This window comes from Gorilla gorilla, chromosome 1, assembly GCF_029281585.2.
Source record: "Gorilla gorilla gorilla isolate KB3781 chromosome 1, NHGRI_mGorGor1-v2.1_pri, whole genome shotgun sequence".
Classification (NCBI taxonomy): domain Eukaryota; kingdom Metazoa; phylum Chordata; class Mammalia; order Primates; family Hominidae; genus Gorilla; species Gorilla gorilla.
In genome coordinates this window covers 50,448,328-50,466,577 of record NC_073224.2, presented here as the reverse complement: position 1 = coordinate 50,466,577, position 18,250 = coordinate 50,448,328, and the positions used below count along the sequence as shown (strand labels likewise).

At 43.1% G+C, this 18,250-nt stretch overlaps 1 protein-coding gene across 10 annotated transcripts in view; it reads left to right on the top strand.

Annotated features, from left to right (window-relative positions):
• The window catches only part of SRGAP2 (SLIT-ROBO Rho GTPase activating protein 2), a 255,698-nt gene that overhangs the window by 85,334 nt on the left and 152,114 nt on the right, over positions 1-18,250 (top strand). For all 10 annotated transcript variants that reach the window (XM_031014226.3, XM_055369873.2, XM_031014224.3 and 7 more), the window contains exon 3: positions 14,375-14,567. In XM_031014226.3, the coding sequence (XP_030870086.1) occupies positions 14,375-14,567 (193 nt within the window). The remainder of the gene's footprint in view (positions 1-14,374; positions 14,568-18,250) is intronic.

The following is an 18,250-nucleotide window of genomic DNA, read 5'->3' as shown; positions in this document are numbered from 1 at the left end:
TAAACATTATAAGTCTTTGTTGATTTTTCTGTGTTCATTTCATGATATATTATGGGCCTTTTCTATTCACAGATATGGTTGTCTGGATATTTTTTTCTGTTTTATTTATCGTCTTTCTCTGCATTTATTGTGAGTCTCTTAAGCCTTTTTTTACACACCATTAATTAGATATTTAAAAACTTTTTATTATAAAAAATTTCAAATATATACAGTAGAGAGACTAGTGTTATGGATTCTCATGTACCCATCATGCTACTTTGATAATCATCAGCTCAGGGCCAATTTTGTTTTATCTGTATCCCTCACCCATTCCCACTCTCCTCCATTACTTTGAAACAATAGCAGATATAATTTATCTTTGAATATTTCAATATTTAAGAGATAAGGAGGTTTTTTTTTTTTTTTGAGACAGAGTCTCGCTCTGTCGCCCAGGCTGGAGTGCAGTGGTGCCATCTCAGCTCACTGCAAGCTCCGCCTCCCAGGTTCACGCCATTCTCCTGCCTCAGCCTCCTGAGTAGCTGGGACTACAGGCACCCGCCACCACGCCCAGCTACTTTTTTTTTTATTTTTTTTTAGTAGAGACGGGGTTTCACTGTGTTAGCCAGGATGGTCTCGATCTCCTGACCTCGTGGTCCGCCTGCCTTGGCCTCCCAAAGTGCTGGGATTATAGGCGTGAGCCACCGCGGCTAGCTGGACTGTTTTTTTTTTTTTTTTGGTGTTTTGTTTTGTTTTTTTAAACTTAACCACTAATAAGTTTCATCTAGTCTGTTTATAATCTTTTTACTAAATATATAACAACATTGCCTTGTGGTGTTTAGATCAGCAACTTCTTTGCTCCAAAGGTACAGTGAATGATGACGGTTGCTGGGCCTCAAAATAAGGAAGACGAAACTAAGAGAACAGGCCACAGGACTCTCCCTGATGTTGAATGGCAGCACCTTAGATTGGGCAACAGTAACATGAGTTGCATACATAGGAAGTGCCCACTGGTTCCTGGGTGTTCTCTGAATTTCTAGTGCTCACGTGAACTGTGGAGGGCAAAGGAGGAGGATACGGAATGTACAGTTTCTTTTACAGAAAGAAGTGAAACTTAGGCCCTTTCTGATTTAATAATAAGCCATGAAGAAGGAGCTGAGTGGTTTGAAGACTGTTCTAGTTCTGCCTTTGGTGGCCATGTGGTTTATTCCACAGCTTTTCAAACTGCAGGTTGAGACCTTTTACTAAATCATGAAAGCAAATTAGTGAGCCACAACCAGCATTTAAAAAAATATAGAAAATATCAGAGTTCATGACTAAGGATAAAGGTTGTTTCATGACACTTTTCAGTTGTGTGTGTATGTGTGTTGGATTGCCAAAGTTTGAAGCCACTAGTTTTGTTCAATTCCTATCACTTTCTGTACCTTCTTTATCGAAAAGTTAAAGGATCAAAGAACCTATGGGATAGATTTTATGTATTATCAGAAATGTATATAAGTCGGGCACGGTGGCTCATGCCTGTAATCCCAGCACTTTGGGAGGCCAAGGCAGGTGGATCACCAGAGGTCAGGAGTTCGAGACCAGCCTGACCAACATGGTGAAACCTTGTCTCTATACAAAAAAATTGGCCGGGAGTGGTGGCAGGTGCCTGTAATCCCAGCTACTTGGAAGGCTGAGGCAAGAGAATTGCTTGAGGCTGGGAGGCAGAGGTTGCAGTGGGCCGAGATTGCTCTATTGCACTCCAGCCTGGGCAACAGAGCGAGACTCCATCTCAAAAAAAAAAAAAAAAAAAAGAAGAAATGTATGTAGTGCTTACAATGTAATGTACCAGGAATTATTCTAATAACTTTACAAATATTAACTCATAAAAACTCTGTGAGGTAGATACTGTTATTAACAAAATTTTACAGAATAGGGACATTCTTGCATAGAGAGATAAGTAATGTGCCCAAGGTCACACATAGCTAGTAGGTGGTGGAGCTGGCATTTTGAGCCCAGGCAGTCCAGTTCCAGGGTCAGACTTTTCTCTGCGGCCTCTCCAGTTGATAGCATCTCTAGATGATGGCATGGACTTTTTCCTGCTATTGCCTTCAAGAAGAAATGGTAAAAAGGTGGTTCCCCCTCTTTCCCAACACATACACCTAAACATTCAGAGTTAAGACAGCGAGAATGAGGATTCTTATTTGGTGAAGGTGAAGGAATTCGGGGATTCTTTTTGTTAACCAATCAACATTGCCAACCTAGCACTAAAAGATTCCACTATGACAGACAACCACATGAGGCCGTATCTCAGCATTAGAAACAAATGGATGGGGGAGAGTGGTTAAGAGCACTGATTTTAAGAATTAAACACATCTAGGTTCAAATCCTGTTGTGATCTGTTACTGTCTGAGTGAGCCTAGGCAGTCAACTGATCTCTGTGAACCTCAGTGGTCCCTCGTGAAATGGGAGGAATCCTGGTTACCTTTTAATGGAGGCTTACTAGGCATCAGGCATGTAGCAAGCACTTTATATTCTCCATCTCTTTTATTCTTCATAACAATCCAGTGGAGTGGCTGCTATTACAAACTCCATTTTGTAGATAATGAAAACGACTTAGAGAGATTAAGTGTCTTGTTCAGGGAGACACAGGTACCAGCTGGCAGAACTACAACTAAAATCCAAGTTTTTCTGAATGCGGTCTATCCTCTTAATCACTCAGCTTTGCTGCGAACAAATCTCCCTGGGGTGTTTTGAGGATTAAGTGAGATACCTTTATACTTGAATAGTGACTCAGTAGGAGCCTACTTGGCACATAATAAGCACTTAATAAATGGGATATGTGATTACTAGTAAATATATAAGATGTGTCTGCCTATAACTTTTGTGGGGACAGTTTACCTTTCCATAAAAAATAAACTGTGGTCAACTAAATCAGTTCTTATAACCAACCAGTCACTTAACATGTATATTGAGTTGTTGAAAAATAAATGGTTATCTATTCTGAAGGATCTGCTGGGCAGATTCTTTCATTGGAATAAGTTTTGTCAAGGACGGAACTGTCTACCCAACATCCAGAACAGTACCTGTCACAAGGTAGGTGTCTTAGTCGAGAGTCCTTGAAAATATAAATTAGAGGGAGAGGCAAAAGCGTACACTTCATTTGCAAGAGTCATCCCAGGGAAGCAGGAATGGGGAGAAAGGGAAGGAGGGAGAACAAAACAAGAGATTGCTTATAAGTTGACTATAGCTTCATGAGAGGATGATTGCTTGGTCTTGTGGAACATCTTCACGTAACTATGTGAAGCTACTGCATCTCTGAACAGTCCACTGGGGCAAGGAGGCAAAATATTTCATTCGTCAGTTTCTATCTCCTGTAGGTCAAAGTTTGATTCTTGGAGCCTCCACTTCTCTGTACTTGTTGTTGACATGACTGCTGATTGAATAGGTCACTCCAAGTCTCATGCTTCAGTAGCAGTAGAGAAAGCCTGGGTGGGATTGAGAGTCACGCAGCAGGGGTAGAAGGCAATGCACTGTCAGGCTGGTGCATCAACAACATATGAAGGCCCAGGAACAGCCATTGCAACAGGAACTGGGCAGACTGTTTCAGCCAGCAGCAAGGTAGTTGTGTTCATCTGGGGTGATGCATAAACTGAATCTGGCAGAGCAGGCCCTCAATAATGATAGACTTCTCATTGCCAAGGTTAATGAGCTCTTTGCCTTGCTGTCTTATTTAAATACTCCATAGTTATTGACACTTTTGTACATCTCTCTTCATTCTTAATCTACTTTCCTATCTCTCCTTCCTTTGCTTTCCACCTAAATGGGGATATCCTAAGCCTACATCTTTTTAATTCTACATGCTCTCTATGGACAGCTGCATTCACTTTGCTGGTTAACTTCCTAACTGCCATCTATAATATTTGCTGATTATTCCCAAGTGTCTATTTCTAGACTTGACCTCTCCTGAGAACAGAAGGAGAATACAACTGCCTTTTCCAGTAGGATGCTTCGTAGGCATTTCACGGGCCAACTGAACTTCTTGGTCTTCTTTAATCATTTTTGTTTGTCCTTCTCACTGGTAACGAATAGGTGCTTGGTCCCTGCTTGTTGAACTAAACTTGAAACAATGTGCCAGTACTTATGCTAAGCTGGGTCCTGCACAAAATGAAGTAAACTCTCCAGAGCCAGCTCTACAGGAACGTAGGGTCTGGATTTTAATATTGATCTCGTTTTCAACTCGATTGTGTTGGAGCCTTGAGCACATACAGTGTGCCATTGTCCTCTAAGAGAGTGGACATGTTTGAACTGACATTTCGTCTTTTCAGGAATTGTTTGGTAGGAAATTTCTTGGATTTTGACTCTCCTTGAGCTTTGACTCTTCTTGGGCTGTCCTGCTTTTCAAGACTCTCATTTTGCTTTGTCCAGAGTTTACAGAGCCCTTTAGAACTGTGTTTGTATCTGTTCTGCTCATCAGGCATGCAAGACCCTCTCTGCTGGCCCTGGCCTGCTTATTTACCCCTTCTCTTCATACTCTTCTGTGTGAACCTTCAAGTCACAAGGCTTCTCACAGTCTCCTGAGCTTCATCTGCCCATTTTAGCCTCTTTGACTTTGCTTTGCTAACTACAACCCTTCATCTGTCATCCCCCTCGCTTCTGTTTAAATCCCCCCACCCAAGGTCTCAAGAGGTCCATGCTAGATTTTACTGATTTCTTCCTCTCTTAATGTAGTCTGCGACCATTATTTTGGCACTTAGGATGCCAGTCTTATACTCTTAAATATTTTTGCATTTAGCCCTCCTTTTCCCCAATTCAATTGTAAGCTCCTTGAGAGTAAGAGACTGTCTTACATTTTCTTGTGTAAATATCTTACGTTTTCATGTGTGTTCCAGTGATTCATCACCCAGATCTTCCCACAGAGTTGGTGTTAGATAAATATTTGCTGGGTTTGTTGGTTGATTATCGTGGTCCTTGGGAACTGACTTGCAGCTTGTCACTAGCAATGAATCAGGAGCATCAGACTAGGTGACATTTCCCAGAGGAGCTGCTGGTCTTCACATCCTGCATCTTTAGTTTGTGGTACAAGTTAATTCTAAATTTTGGACCTTGAGAATTCTGTTTCTTAAACATCTCAGGCAAGACCTAGGAGCTAAAATTACTACTTTGGCATTTGATGTGGCAGCTTTTTCATTTGGGATCCTTTTGTCTTTAACTTGCTTTTGAGTCACTTGAAAGAACCAAGGCAGCCTGCCAGAGCAGTCACGATGATATTGAAATATCCCTCTCATTGGCTTTATGAGATTGCCTTCTGTGCATTCACTTGGGGCTGGAAAGTTAATGGATGACTGAACGTCTTTTGGAAACTTGTAGGGCCATTTTTCTTCTTCTCTTTCCCACTAGCTGGTTTCTCTTTGTTACCAAAGGTGCATGCATTGTTTTTAGGTAGTGTGGAGTTAATGTAAGGGGAGGAGTGTTTCTTTCTTTCATAGCTTTGGGATAATCTACCGCACAGGGCAGACAATTTTGAAGATGGCCATGTTTAAAGTCCATCAGAGAAAACTACAGTCAAAAGGAAAGCCAGGGAGGCCAGAGTTCCAGTCACAATTGCCCCCACTACCCCCTTCCTCCCACCAAGATTACTGTCTTACCTTTGAACCCAAGGATGTCTCTTATGGCTCCAGTTTGCTGACTACTGTGAAGGGAAGGATGGTTTGGAATCATACTATAGAGTCATGGGCTCTAAAGTACGTGTTATTGCTAATGATTGGTGTTGGTATGTGCAGGGATTTTCCACTCATGGAATTCTCCTACTCATTTTGACCTCTCTACCATTCAGCTTGTATTGCTCATTAATGTTCACTCCATTTCTTCGTTTAGACAGCATAGGACTCCATCCAGCAGACTTCCTTCACTGTGATCTTGCTTCAACTCCATTTATTACATTCATCATGACACAAACTTTTACCAGCTCCATTTCTGGCTGCTTGAGATCCAAACTACTCTATTGGCCTTTGGAGCTATTCCTCCCCTTGCACCTTTATCTTTGACCAAGCCTCAGTGTCACCTTTTGTTCCAGTAAGGACATCCTCCTCCCTACCCCACAGAGAGGCCACGCTCAAACATTCCTATCTCTTGGTATACGTTTTCTCTTACTCTGGAATATCCTCTCCTCACCCTTCGTTTACTGCAATCCTACTCTTCCTCAGAATATTACTTCAGATTTCTGTTTCCTTCCCTTTCTCTCTCTCTCTTTCTCCTCTCCTGCCTTCCCTCCACAAACTTGGAGGCCTACTATAATGCTAGGTGTTGTTCTGGGTCCCACAAGTACATTAGTCAACTGAACAGACAAATTTATTCTTTTTTTTTATTTTTATTTTTTGAGATGGAGTCTCTCCCTGTCGCCCAGGCTGGAGTGCAATGGTGTGATCTCAGCTCACTGTAACCTCTGCCTCCTGGGTTCAAGCGATTCTCCTGCCTCACCCTCCCAAGTAGCTAGGATTACAGGTGTGTGCCACCATGCCTGGCTAATTTTTTGTATCTTTAGTAGTGATGGGGTTTTACCATGTTGGCCAGGCTAGTCTCAAACTCCTGACCTCGTGATCTGCCTGCCTCGGCCTCACAAAGTGCTGGGATTACAGGTGTGAGCCACTGTGCTCGACCAAATTTCTTCTTTTCAAGAAGTTTAGACTACCTCCAGAAGCCTGACTATAGTAATGGGATTCCCCACTGATCTTCCTGAGCTTTCAACACTTTCATTGTAGTATTTATTCTTAATTTCATGTCCTTATAGTATACAATAACATAATTTCTGTACTATATAATTATATATCTTGTGCAATTATGTAATATGAATTGTTATGTAAAATTTTGAAATGTATATTTGGATCATGTCTTCACAATTAGATTGTAAGTTCTTGAGAACAGGGACCTTCATACTTCAGAAATCCTCACTTTATCCATTACAGCCCCTTTGCAAGGGACCAAAAATCCAAGGCAAAGTGGTTTTTTTGTTTGTTTCTTTTTTATATATTTTTTATTTTATTTATTTTATTTTTTTGAGATGAGGTCTTGCTATGTTGACCAGGCTGGTCTCAGACTTCTGGCTTCAAGCAGTCCTCCCATCTGGGCCTCCCAAAGTGCTAGGATTACAGGTGTGAGCCACCGTGCCTGGCCTAGGCAAAGTGTTTTAAGCGAAAATTGAATGAATTGACCTGTGTCACTGAAAGGTCCAGGGATAGGGCTGGCTTCTCATCGTGACTTCATTCAGATACTCATGTTTCCTTCTCCCCATCTCTCAGCTCTGCTTCTCTGGGCCAACTCCATTCTCAAATGGGCTTTCCACTCACGGTAGCAAGATGGCAGTGGCAATGTCACACTCTCTTTGTCCCCAGGTCTTCCATCTCCCAGCCAAGGCCTGGATTTGAGAAGGCACACTATCTTTGGAGAGGGCAGGGGTGGGATCAGTTTTACTGAAAGCATGTGGACCGAAAGTGGGGAAAACATGGATAGAAGGAATGAAAAACAATTATTTCAGAAACATAATAGCTATTTGTTGGTTGGTTGTGCCTTATGTATTTATTTTTTTGAGACAGGGTGTTGCTCTGTCACCCAGGCTGGAGTATAGTGGCACAATCACGGCTCACTGTGGCCTTGACCTCCTGGGCTCAAGCAAGCCTCCCACCTCAGCCTCCCAAGTAGCTGGGACTAAAGGCATGCACCACCACCCCCAGCTAACTTAAAAAAATTTTTTGTAGAGCTGGGATTTTGCCATGTTGCCCAGGCTCGTCTGGAACTCCTGAGCTCTAGTAATTGGCCCACCTCGGCCTCCCAAAGTCCCAGGATTACAGGGGTGAGCCACTGTGCCTGGCCTGTTTTGTGCCTTACTTAATAGAGTAAAGTAATGCAGAAAAAGACTATCAGTCACACTCTTTGAGGAAGAATATTTGCTGTTTCCTAGTTTACTGAAAGTATCTTGATGGCCTTTTCTTGGAAACTGACTACTCATAGGTAAGTAATGTCAGTCACTGAAGATGTGTTATAGCACATATAACACATTGAGGGTGGTGCTGTGTCTCTCTCTCTCTGCTCTGTGCGCATACTCATTTGTTTATATTATTATTTAACCTTGTTTGTTACCGTTTTTTTCTTCTTTCTTCTCCACTACCCTGCTAACTTTGAGGAAGAACTTTTTGTCTGTATTCCCAGAGCACCCGGAAGGCACTCAAATAGATGTTTGCAATGAGAGTAAGTAAAAGTAAGAAAGGACATTGGGAACTCAGCGACTTAGATTTCAGTCTTGGATCTGCAACTAAATAGCTGTGTGATCTTGGTCAATCCCCTTTGCTGCTCTGAGCTTTGGTTCTCACATCCGTCCAGCAAGGATTTTTGAGTCCTCCCTTTACTAAGTTCATAGAAAGGCAAACTAGCAGAGTAGAGAGCAAGACTTGGCAGGGCATTCTGGTATTTTGTTTCCTGAGGAACAGTTTTGAGAGGGGCTGATTACTGTTGTGATAAGAAGTCTTGGTAAGAGATATGGAGGGTAGAGCCTGAAAGCCTCAATTGTATTCTTATGTAACATTCTCTGGAAAGGTACTAGGAATTAATATTCCTGAGATGGGTGAGGTGACATCATGTGTTTGTGAAGGGGCTAAAAGCAGGTGAGGCAGATTGGGTGGAAAAAGACTGGCAGTCAGACCAGGTTCCCAATGGGGAGCGCGGGCTGATCTGCTCCACGTGCTGGCAACAGAGCCTGTGGGAGATGCAGCTCCTGCCCCCTGGGTGCTGGCACATCAAGGAGAAAGGAAGGACATGCCTGTGTGACTCTCCTGAAAGATTACATCTGTCTCCTGGCCTGCCCTTCCTCCCCCATTTTCTCCTTAGAAATGTGGTATTCATGACTTAATCAGAGAAAATTCCTGAAGAAGAAGATGAATTTTGAAAGGAGGAAAGAAAGGGATCTCTGGATTGAAAGCAATAGGCTGAACACCCCCACTCCCTCACCCCCTGTACTCTGCTGACTGGTGAATTCCCTGGATGTTCTCTGAAATGAGGGCAGTTTTCAGAGGACTGTGTCATCTGCATTGGCAGGTGTTGTAATTTGGAGTCTACATGATTGTCAGCATGGCAGGGCCCTGCCTGTTTTTGTTAAATGATCAGTATCCTATTAGGGCTAGTTTTTCTTCCAGTTGCATGCTTATTGAGACCCTTCAGCATCTTTCTAAAAAGGAAATAAGCCTCTTTCTAAATACTAGGACGAGTATAGTTAGTGTCTCAGCTGTGGCCAAGCATGGACAAGGAGGCAGCATGTCCCAGGGGAAGCTTCATGGGTGTGTCTGGTGATGCTGGATTTGAATTCACATATAAAAACACTCCCTGGCAGGTCTTTATCTGACATCCTTTGGAAATGGTGATCTGCCAGTGGAGTTCAATGTCATGGCCAAGCCTATGGCCCAGAGGGGCAGCTTCCAAGATTTGCTTTAGGAATAGTCAATGCAGAATGTGTTTAATTCATACACACGGGGAAATGGAAACCAAGAATCCGTTCCTCCTTTTGGCTGCTGTTTGTTGGGTTATTTTCCCCTTCACTGGCAGATGGTGCTCAACAGAATATGCTATGTGGTGGGGTTAAATTTTTTAATCTGTTTTTTTCAGTGAGATGTAATTCACATACTGTAAAATTCACTCTTTTAAAGTGTACAATTCAATTTTTTAAACATATTCACAGGGTTGAGCAACAATCATCACTATCTTAATTTCAAAACAGGGAGGTTTAAATTTGTCTTGAATCTCTGCATGAAATATCAACCAGAGGTCAACTCTGATTCTCAGGAACCTTTTAAAAAAATTGGGTTCCTCTTGCAAGGGAAGCTGCAGTTTTTATTCAAGTGTCATTTTAAAAAAACATAATAAGAAAAAATGTTAGAGGACATTGGATTTTTCTTAGCCCTGTTATGTGATTTCTTTCCGCTACTTGATGATTTTTAAATCTTAGATCTTCAGGTTGGGGCTTATTACCACAGCTTTGTTATAATAAAGAATATTTAAAGCAGAAACAATAAGACTTTTTGTGTTCTCTTGTCCTTTCTCTTCTTTGTCAAGCCGTGCCTCTTTAGACAGGGCTTAGACCTGTCTTTTCCTCCTTTGTCACCATCACCTAGCACAGTGCCTCCATACAGGAGAGGCTCAGTAAGATTTGCTGAATAAATGGGCTCTAGTGGGCGCTCAGGGGAGGCTGTTTGGGTGTATATATCACTCCAGGTGACTCATGGCGACCTTAGTACTTTGGCTTTGTGAATAGCCAGGGAATTCTTTTGTACCCCTAAGATATAGCTGCTTCTAGAAAGTGAGAGCTTGACTTCTTCCCATGTATTTCTAGGGAAGGAACTGGCAAGGACCCCACCATCTCCATAGCTCCCAAGAATTCTCATCCAACTGTAAACCAGATGTGTAAAGCCTTCTTGAGTTGGTATCGTGAAGCATGGTGTAAGTGGTATGAGTGGTGTGAGTCTTTGAGTGTGTACACATGATGTGCACATGCATGATCGCCTAAGCACATGAGGGAACTGTGAGGAGTTCCTCTATGTTTTTAAATTGCCTCTTTCTTCTTTCTGCCCTTTTGTTTGTTGATAGGCCAGGGTTCAGAGGGGCCTCCAGCCTGGGCACATGGCCCAGGAGTGCTGGTATTCAGTGGCCCATTGTTTCCTGCCCCTTGTGTGCATGAACGGGGACTGGGGCCAGCATAGCTGCCTTCTTGGGGACCATTGTTTGTCTTTGTAGGAGCAGCAGCAGCAGCAGCGCCTAAGGCAGCACATTTTGCCCCGGATAGAACAACTGTTCTGTCTTGGAGCTGTACGCCTAAGAGTGAGAGTAGTTAGAATTTCCCTTAATGCCTGTATGGATGCTTTGAAGATGGTAACAAGGGAGGCATCTTCTTCTTTCTGCTTCCTTTCTTCTTTTTCCTTCTTCCTTCTTCATTCTCTTTCTTCTTTCTCTTTCTCCTCCTTTTCCTTCTCCTTCTCCACCTCCTGTTCTTCCTTCCTTCTCCTCCTTCTTCTTCTTCCTCTTCCTCTTCTTCTTTTTGGCCAGTTGTGAGGGAGGGGAGATGCTCATGGTGTCATATCACAAATAAACCACACTAGCAGGTGGTATCTATTAACAGAGCCTCTTTTTTTTTCCTGGACCAGGGGTGGGGATATTGCTTTCTCACTGTCTCTGTCCTCTGGGCTTCCTGGTAGACCTCAGGGTGTACTCACAGGACAAGAAAAGCACTTCCCCCTAAGCTGTCCTGTAGAGTAGATCTAGGAAGTGGGGAAGGGATCCAGTGTGGTTGTGGACAGATTGAAACAGAGCTAGCTGATGAGTCGGTGGGCAAGTCCAAACTTGTCTTAGGGGCCTGAATCAACCCTCAGCTGGAAAGTGGAAAAGGCTATGTTCCAGGAGTTAAGAGTCATGGTCACTGTGATTTACACAGAGATACTTTCAGAGACTCCAAACTGGTGTTCTATTTCTCTTGTTTTTGTTTCTCTGACCTACTATTAACCTCTTTGACAAGTCAGACAAACCTTAATTTAGCTCCAGCTCCTCTTGCATAATTGTTGACCCTTTGGTAAATTACTTAAAGAGTCTTACTTCAGTTTTCTCCTTAGTGTAATCAGGATAATTGTGGATACCTTACAGACTACCTGTGAGAATTAAATGAGATGATACATAGAAAGGCCTATAAAATGTATTCAATAAACACATGCTCCCTTCCCTTCAGGGTTCCAGAGGGAGTACCTGTGATGCAGCATATACTCTGCTGCCCTCATTGAGGCACCTGCAAAATCAGGCTGGAATTCCTTGCTGGCTGGATGTGCTTGGGAGTTTCTTATATTAAGTCACATATCTCAGAGGCCTCCTATTAAGTACTTGTTCCTTAGACAGGCTAACGCTGGAGTGGCCTACTTCTGGAACTTCATGGGACTTTGCCTTGTCCTCTCTTTTTTTGGCAGAGGGTGGGTGTCATCCAACTAACTGTTCCTTTCTATTCCCCTGGTGAGTGAGATTACTGAGGTAAATTCTTAAGTGCATTACAGGGGACTCAGAGGGACCTGACAGCCTTACTGCCCATCCACATCCCCTGTACATCTGTTACTGATTCAGTACCTGGAAAGCCTTTCCACCCTAAAAAGGCCTTGGTTCTTTTTTTTTTGAGATGGAGTCTCGCTCTGTCGCCCAGGCTGGAGTGCAGTGGTGTGATCTCTGCTCACTGCAAGCTCCGCCTCCCGGGTTCACGCCATTCTCCTGCCTCAGCCTCCCCAGTAGCTGGGACCACAGGCGCCTGCCACCATGCCCGGCTAATTTTTTTTTGTATTTTTAGTAGAGACAGGGTTTCACCATGTTAGCCAGGATGGTCTCGATCTCCTGACCTTGTGATCCGCCTGCCTCGGCCTCCCAAAGTGCTGGGATTGCAGGCGTGAGCCACCGCGCCTGGCACTTGGTTCTTACTGAATGGATGGAATTTAAGTAATATTAGTAAGCATTCTGAATGCCCTCTCAATGTACAGTCTGCCCACCCAATGGCTATTACTATCAGCTTTTCACTAATATGTTGAAGGGGGACAGATGCCTACAGGAATAGTCTCAACAAGGGCTGTTCCCTTTAAGAGACCCAGAAATCCCTGGCAAGAACCAGATGCCTGACATAACCTCTGCAGATCTTTACCCCCAATACCCTTGTAATCAGACTCCGTAAAACACAGAACAAGAGAGCTTTGATGAGTGATGAGGTAGGCAGCTTTTCTGCACAGCCTTCTGTCTGCTTGAAACAATCCTCCGGAGCTCAGTTTCAGTTCAGGTGAGGTTACTGCAGGGCTGGTTGGCATTGGTGGTTGACAGGGAGAGAGATGAGGATGAAGAGGGTGAGAATTGCGCTTACAGATCACCTGAGATCATCTGCAAAGGACATACTGATATTTGTAAAAACAGAAACAAAAATGTAGATGGGGACAGATTGTGGAGCCTCGACTACTGTAAGGCAAAGCTAAACGCACCATTTACCCATCCTCATTGCTTCAAGAACATTTCAGCATCATAGTTCTGATCCTGATTTGCCTCTGATTTATCTGCAGCTCACGTGAAAACTCTAGACCCCCTCTCTCCATAATGATGCATTACATAGCATTACATAGCATAGACAGAAAGCATTGTTGCAACTGTACTATTTGGGAATGAATTTGGGGCACACATAAGGAAAGGCATAATATAGGTGCTCCTTTTCTGTGGGATTGGAGTCACTGTCACATCCTAATGCATTTGGAGCTGAGCAGGCTTGCAGAGGGAAAAGATGAAAGAAATGGCTCCATTCTGACTCAGATGGGGATTGGGACATAACTTCAGCAGGATACACACTGCAAGCCTTCTCTGAGCTGAAAATCAGTCTGGCTTTGGCAGACTGCTTCCTGTGAATGCCAGGTCTCTTGTCAGTAACAAATGCAGTGCTGCATTTGAGGCAGATCTGGTCGCATCTATAGCTGCCTTTGCAGCGGTTCCAGAGAGAGTGTTTGCTAGCTCCATACAAGGACCCTGACCAGCCAGAAATCTGCATGCTAGAGCTTAACCAGAAGTATTTCTAGCTATGACACTATAGAGGCACTACAGCATCTATGAAGATTAAGCAACACAGATATGAGTGATATTTGTTAGTGAAAAAAATCTCTTTCCAAGTCTTCTTAAAAAATGATTTTCATTCTGTGATATTGGAAACTGTGAAATCTGATTGACAGTGAATGGTTTGCTTGCCCAGAAGTTCTTGTGCTTGTTTTGTTTTGATTGCTACCATTTGACCTTGGGAGATTTTCTTTCTATCTCCATTAAAATATCCTGACCTTCATCCTGCTTCATGAAGATGGTAAACAGCATTTTGAAATGATGGGGAAAAATGCAAAAAGTAGGAGCATGGGCTCTAAAGTCAGTCTCTTGGGGTTTGAATCCCAGCTTCACCACTTAAAAGTTTGACTTCTTCAAGACTCTGTTTTCTCATTTTTAAAATGGGGATGAGGTAGTACCTGCCTCATAGGATGGTTGGGGTGATAATTCATTTGGGCCCTCTGCCAGAAGACAACCCAGATTCTGGCTCTGTGCCACTAGAAACATAGTAATATAAATGGTAGATAGGAATGTTATTATTTTTAATAAGCAGCTTCTCCTAAGTGATTCAGCAGATTCCTGGTTCACAATGTTCTTTAATGGTGTAAAAAGGGTTGGCATTTTTGGAGGTGCCTCACATCCTATGGCCAGTTTAGACTTTAGGCTTTTTGTTCAGGGCTTTCAATTTCCCAGGGCACGGGGAATAAGTAAGTGGAAGGTGGGTGAATATTGGCATGCATGGTGGTTTATTTAGGGCTGTCTTTCTGACTGTCTTCTCTTGTTTTTGTTGTAGAGATCCGTGCTCAGCTCACAGAGCAGATGAAATGCCTGGACCAGCAGTGTGAGCTTCGGGTGCAACTGTTGCAGGACCTCCAGGACTTCTTCCGAAAGAAGGCAGAGATTGAGATGGACTACTCCCGCAACCTGGAGAAGCTGGCAGAACGCTTCCTGGCCAAGACACGCAGCACCAAGGACCAGCAATTCAAGTAGGGGCTCTGTGTCTATTACTCTCTGAGACCTTGGAATATGGGGTCCAGGGTGGAGGGGGGCAGGGTATGCCACTTAGATCCAGCTGAATTCAGGAGCCCCTGGCTTCAGATTGGTTGCAAGCCCTCAAGGACTTCTCGTTTTCCAGATCAGTCTTATGTGCAATTCAACATTTCGTAGAGGTGAGAGTAGATGATGAACCATGCTAATAATAACAGCAAACTTGTTTATAGCTCTGTTGCCAGGCATGCTACTAAGGGCTTTACATATATGTTAGTTTGCTTAATCCCAACAACAACTCCATATGATGGTTATTGTTATTATCCCCAATTTATAGATGAGGAAACTGAGGCATAAAAAGGTTAAGGGGCTTAACTCAGGGTCTGTCTTAATCTCTGTCTCTCTCTCTCTCTCTCTCTCTCTCACACACACACACACACACACACACTCACACTCACACACCCCTAGTAAATAGTAGAGCTGGAATTCAAACCCAGGCAGTCTGGCTCCAGGGTCTATATTTTTAACCATTTCACCAAACTGTCTTTAATTAGAAGAAATAAATGATGTTGAGGCCATTATATCTAAATCCCTGTCTAGGTAGCTGCTAAGGTCTATTTCTTCTATATTTAGTTTATTTTATACAGCTGGCCCATTCACTTGGTTCCCAGTGCCATTGCCCTAGTTTAGACCATCATCTTTTTTGCCTGAATGATTGCAGTATTTACTATATCTTCTATAGCAGAGATTTTCAACCCTGGCTGCATATTAGAATTCCCTGGAGAACTTTAAAAAAAATACAGAAATCTGGGCCCCACTCCAGACCAATTAAATGAGAATCTCTGGGAGTGAGGCCTGGGTAACAGGGTGGTGTAAAAGCTTCCCAGGTGATTCTAATGAACAGCCAGCATTGAGGATCACAGTCCACAGCAGGGGTGTCCAATCTTTTGGTCTCCCTGGGCCACATTGGAAGAAGAAGAATTGTCTTGGGCCACCCATAAAATATGCTAATACAGTAGCTGATGAGCTTAAAAAAAATTGCAAAAAAACCTCATAATATTTTAAGAAAGTTTACAAATTTCTGTTGGGCTGCATTCAAAGCCATCCTGGCCCCCATGCAGCCCACAGGCCGTAGGTTGGACAAGCTTGGTCTACAGTTTCTCTCCATTCCAATCTGTCTGCTCCATTGTGATCGGAGTTAATCTTCCTGGAACACACTGGCGATCAGAGAATTTCTTTCTGCAAAACTTTCAATGTCTCTCCATTGTCTATGTTCTTTTTATTATGATTATTATTATTTTTAGAGATAAGGTCTTGCTCTGTCACCCAGGCTGAAGTACAATAGCGTGATCTTGGCTCACTGCAGCCTCAAACTCTTGGGCTCTAGTGATCCTCCTGCCTCAGCCTACCTCCTGAGTAGCTGGGACTGCAGGTGTGCACCATCATACCCAGCTATTTTTATTTTATTTTAATTTTTGTAGAGACAGGGTTTCACTATGTTGCCCAGTTTGGTCTCAAACTCCTGGCCTTAAGTGATCCTCCCACCTCATCCTTCCAAAGTGCTGGAATTACAGGTGCGAGCCACCACACCCAGCCCATCTATGTTTTTGATATCAAATTGTAGTTTCTCAGTGTCAGCATCATCTGTACTGTTAGAAATGCAGTATCTCAGGTCCTACTCCAGTCCTACTATAACAAGATCCCACAACATAGCATGTGATTTGTGTGCACATTGACATTTGGGAAATGCTGTTCCATTCACAAAGGTGCACGCTTTTTGGCTTGGTCTTTAAGCCCCTCTACATCTGGAAAGCCTCAAACAGGTTTCCAACCTTATTTCTTGTTTCTGTTCCACTATACCCGAGCCAAACAGAACATTCACTCCAGTGGGTCACTGGCATCCTGTTATTTGAGGTTATGTGTTCAGTCTTTCCATCTTTGCATGTCTAAGCCATGCCCATGTCTTAAGACCCATCTCAGGTGCTCCCTGTTCCAGGAAACTTTCCTGATTCTCCCAGAAGGAAGAAAGTTCTCCATCTTCTGAATTCTTACAGCATTTTATTTGTTCTTCTCTTAGGGCATTCAGCACTATCTACCTTCTGTTATCTTCTCTGAGTGGACTGTATAAGTTTGTTTGATCTTCTGGTGTCCCACAGTGCCTAGTATAATATGTGGTGTATAGTAGATGCTCACTAAATATTGTGGAATAAATAAATGAATGAATGAATTTAAAATTAGTGCCAAGTGTATCTTATTTTCCCCATTTTCTATTTTTGTTTATTGCCTTAATAATACAGGACACAAATTATCCTTTAAAAGCCAGCTCTGTGCAATGAAGATGGGGTTAAGGTTGAGGAGAACATGACATCTCAAAATAAGCCAGAATGAAAATTTCCTCCAGATGTTTTTTTCCTCAGAGTTTCTTATCTTTCCCAAGTCTTATTCTCTTTATAAGAGAATCATCTGATAATAAAATGTTATTTTAGTATGTGATAAATGAAGACTTAGGGGAGGAATCATTTGCTTTAGAAAATGATTCAAAGTTGGATTTATTCTGTTGGTAATCTCGTACTAAATTTAAAATAGCATTTGATTTTTAGTACTATATCATATTCTCAGCTTATGGACGTATTTGTTACAAATTAAGGTTCAGATGTGTTAATCTCCAAGTCATCTTGTGTCTGGAATTGGTGGGTTCTTGGTCTCACTGACTTCAAGAATGAGGCCGCGGACCCTCGTGGTGAGTGTTACAGCTCTTAAGGTGGCGCGTCTGGAGTCTGTCCCTTCTGATGTTCAGATGTGTTTGGAGTTTCTTCCTTCTGGTGGATTCGTGGTCTCGCTGGCTCAGGAGTGAAGCTGCAGACCTTCGCAGTGAGTGTTACAGCTCTTAAGGTAGCGCGTCTGGAGTTGTTCGTTCCTCCTGGTGGGCTTGTGGTCTTGCTGGGCTCAGGAGTGAAGCTGCAGATCTTCGCGGTGAGTGTTACAGCTCATAAAAGCAGCGTGGACCCAAAGAGTGAGCAGTAGCAAGATTTATTGCAAAAAGCGAAAGAACAAACCTTCCACCATGTGGAAGGGGACCCGAGCGGGTTGCCACTGTTGGCTCGGGCAGCCTGCTTTTATTCTCTTATCTGGCCCCACCCATATCCTGCTGATTGGTAGAGCCGAGTGGCCTGTTTTGTCAGGGTGCTGACTGGTGCATTTACAATCCCTGAGCTAGATACAAAGGTTCTCCACCTCCCCATCAGATTAGTTAGATACAGAGTTTCCACACACAGGTTCTCTAAGGCCCCACCAGAGCAGCTAGATACAGAGTGTCGATTGGTGCATTCATAAACCTTGAGCTAAACACAGGGTGCTGATTGGTGTGTTTACAAACCTTGAGCTAGATAGAGTGCCGATTGGTGTATTTACAATCTCTGAGCTAGACATAAAGGTTCTCCACATCCTCACCAGAGCAGCTAGATACAGAGTGTCGATTGGTGCACTCACAAATCTTGAGCTAAACACAGGGTGCTGATTGGTGTATTTACAAACCTTGAGCTAGATTCAGAGTGCCGATTGGTGTATTTACAATCCTTGAGCTAGACATAAAGGTTCTCCATGTCCTCACCAGAGCAGCTAGATACAGAGTGTCGATTGGTGCACTTACAAACCTTGAGCTAAACACAGGGTGCTGATTGGT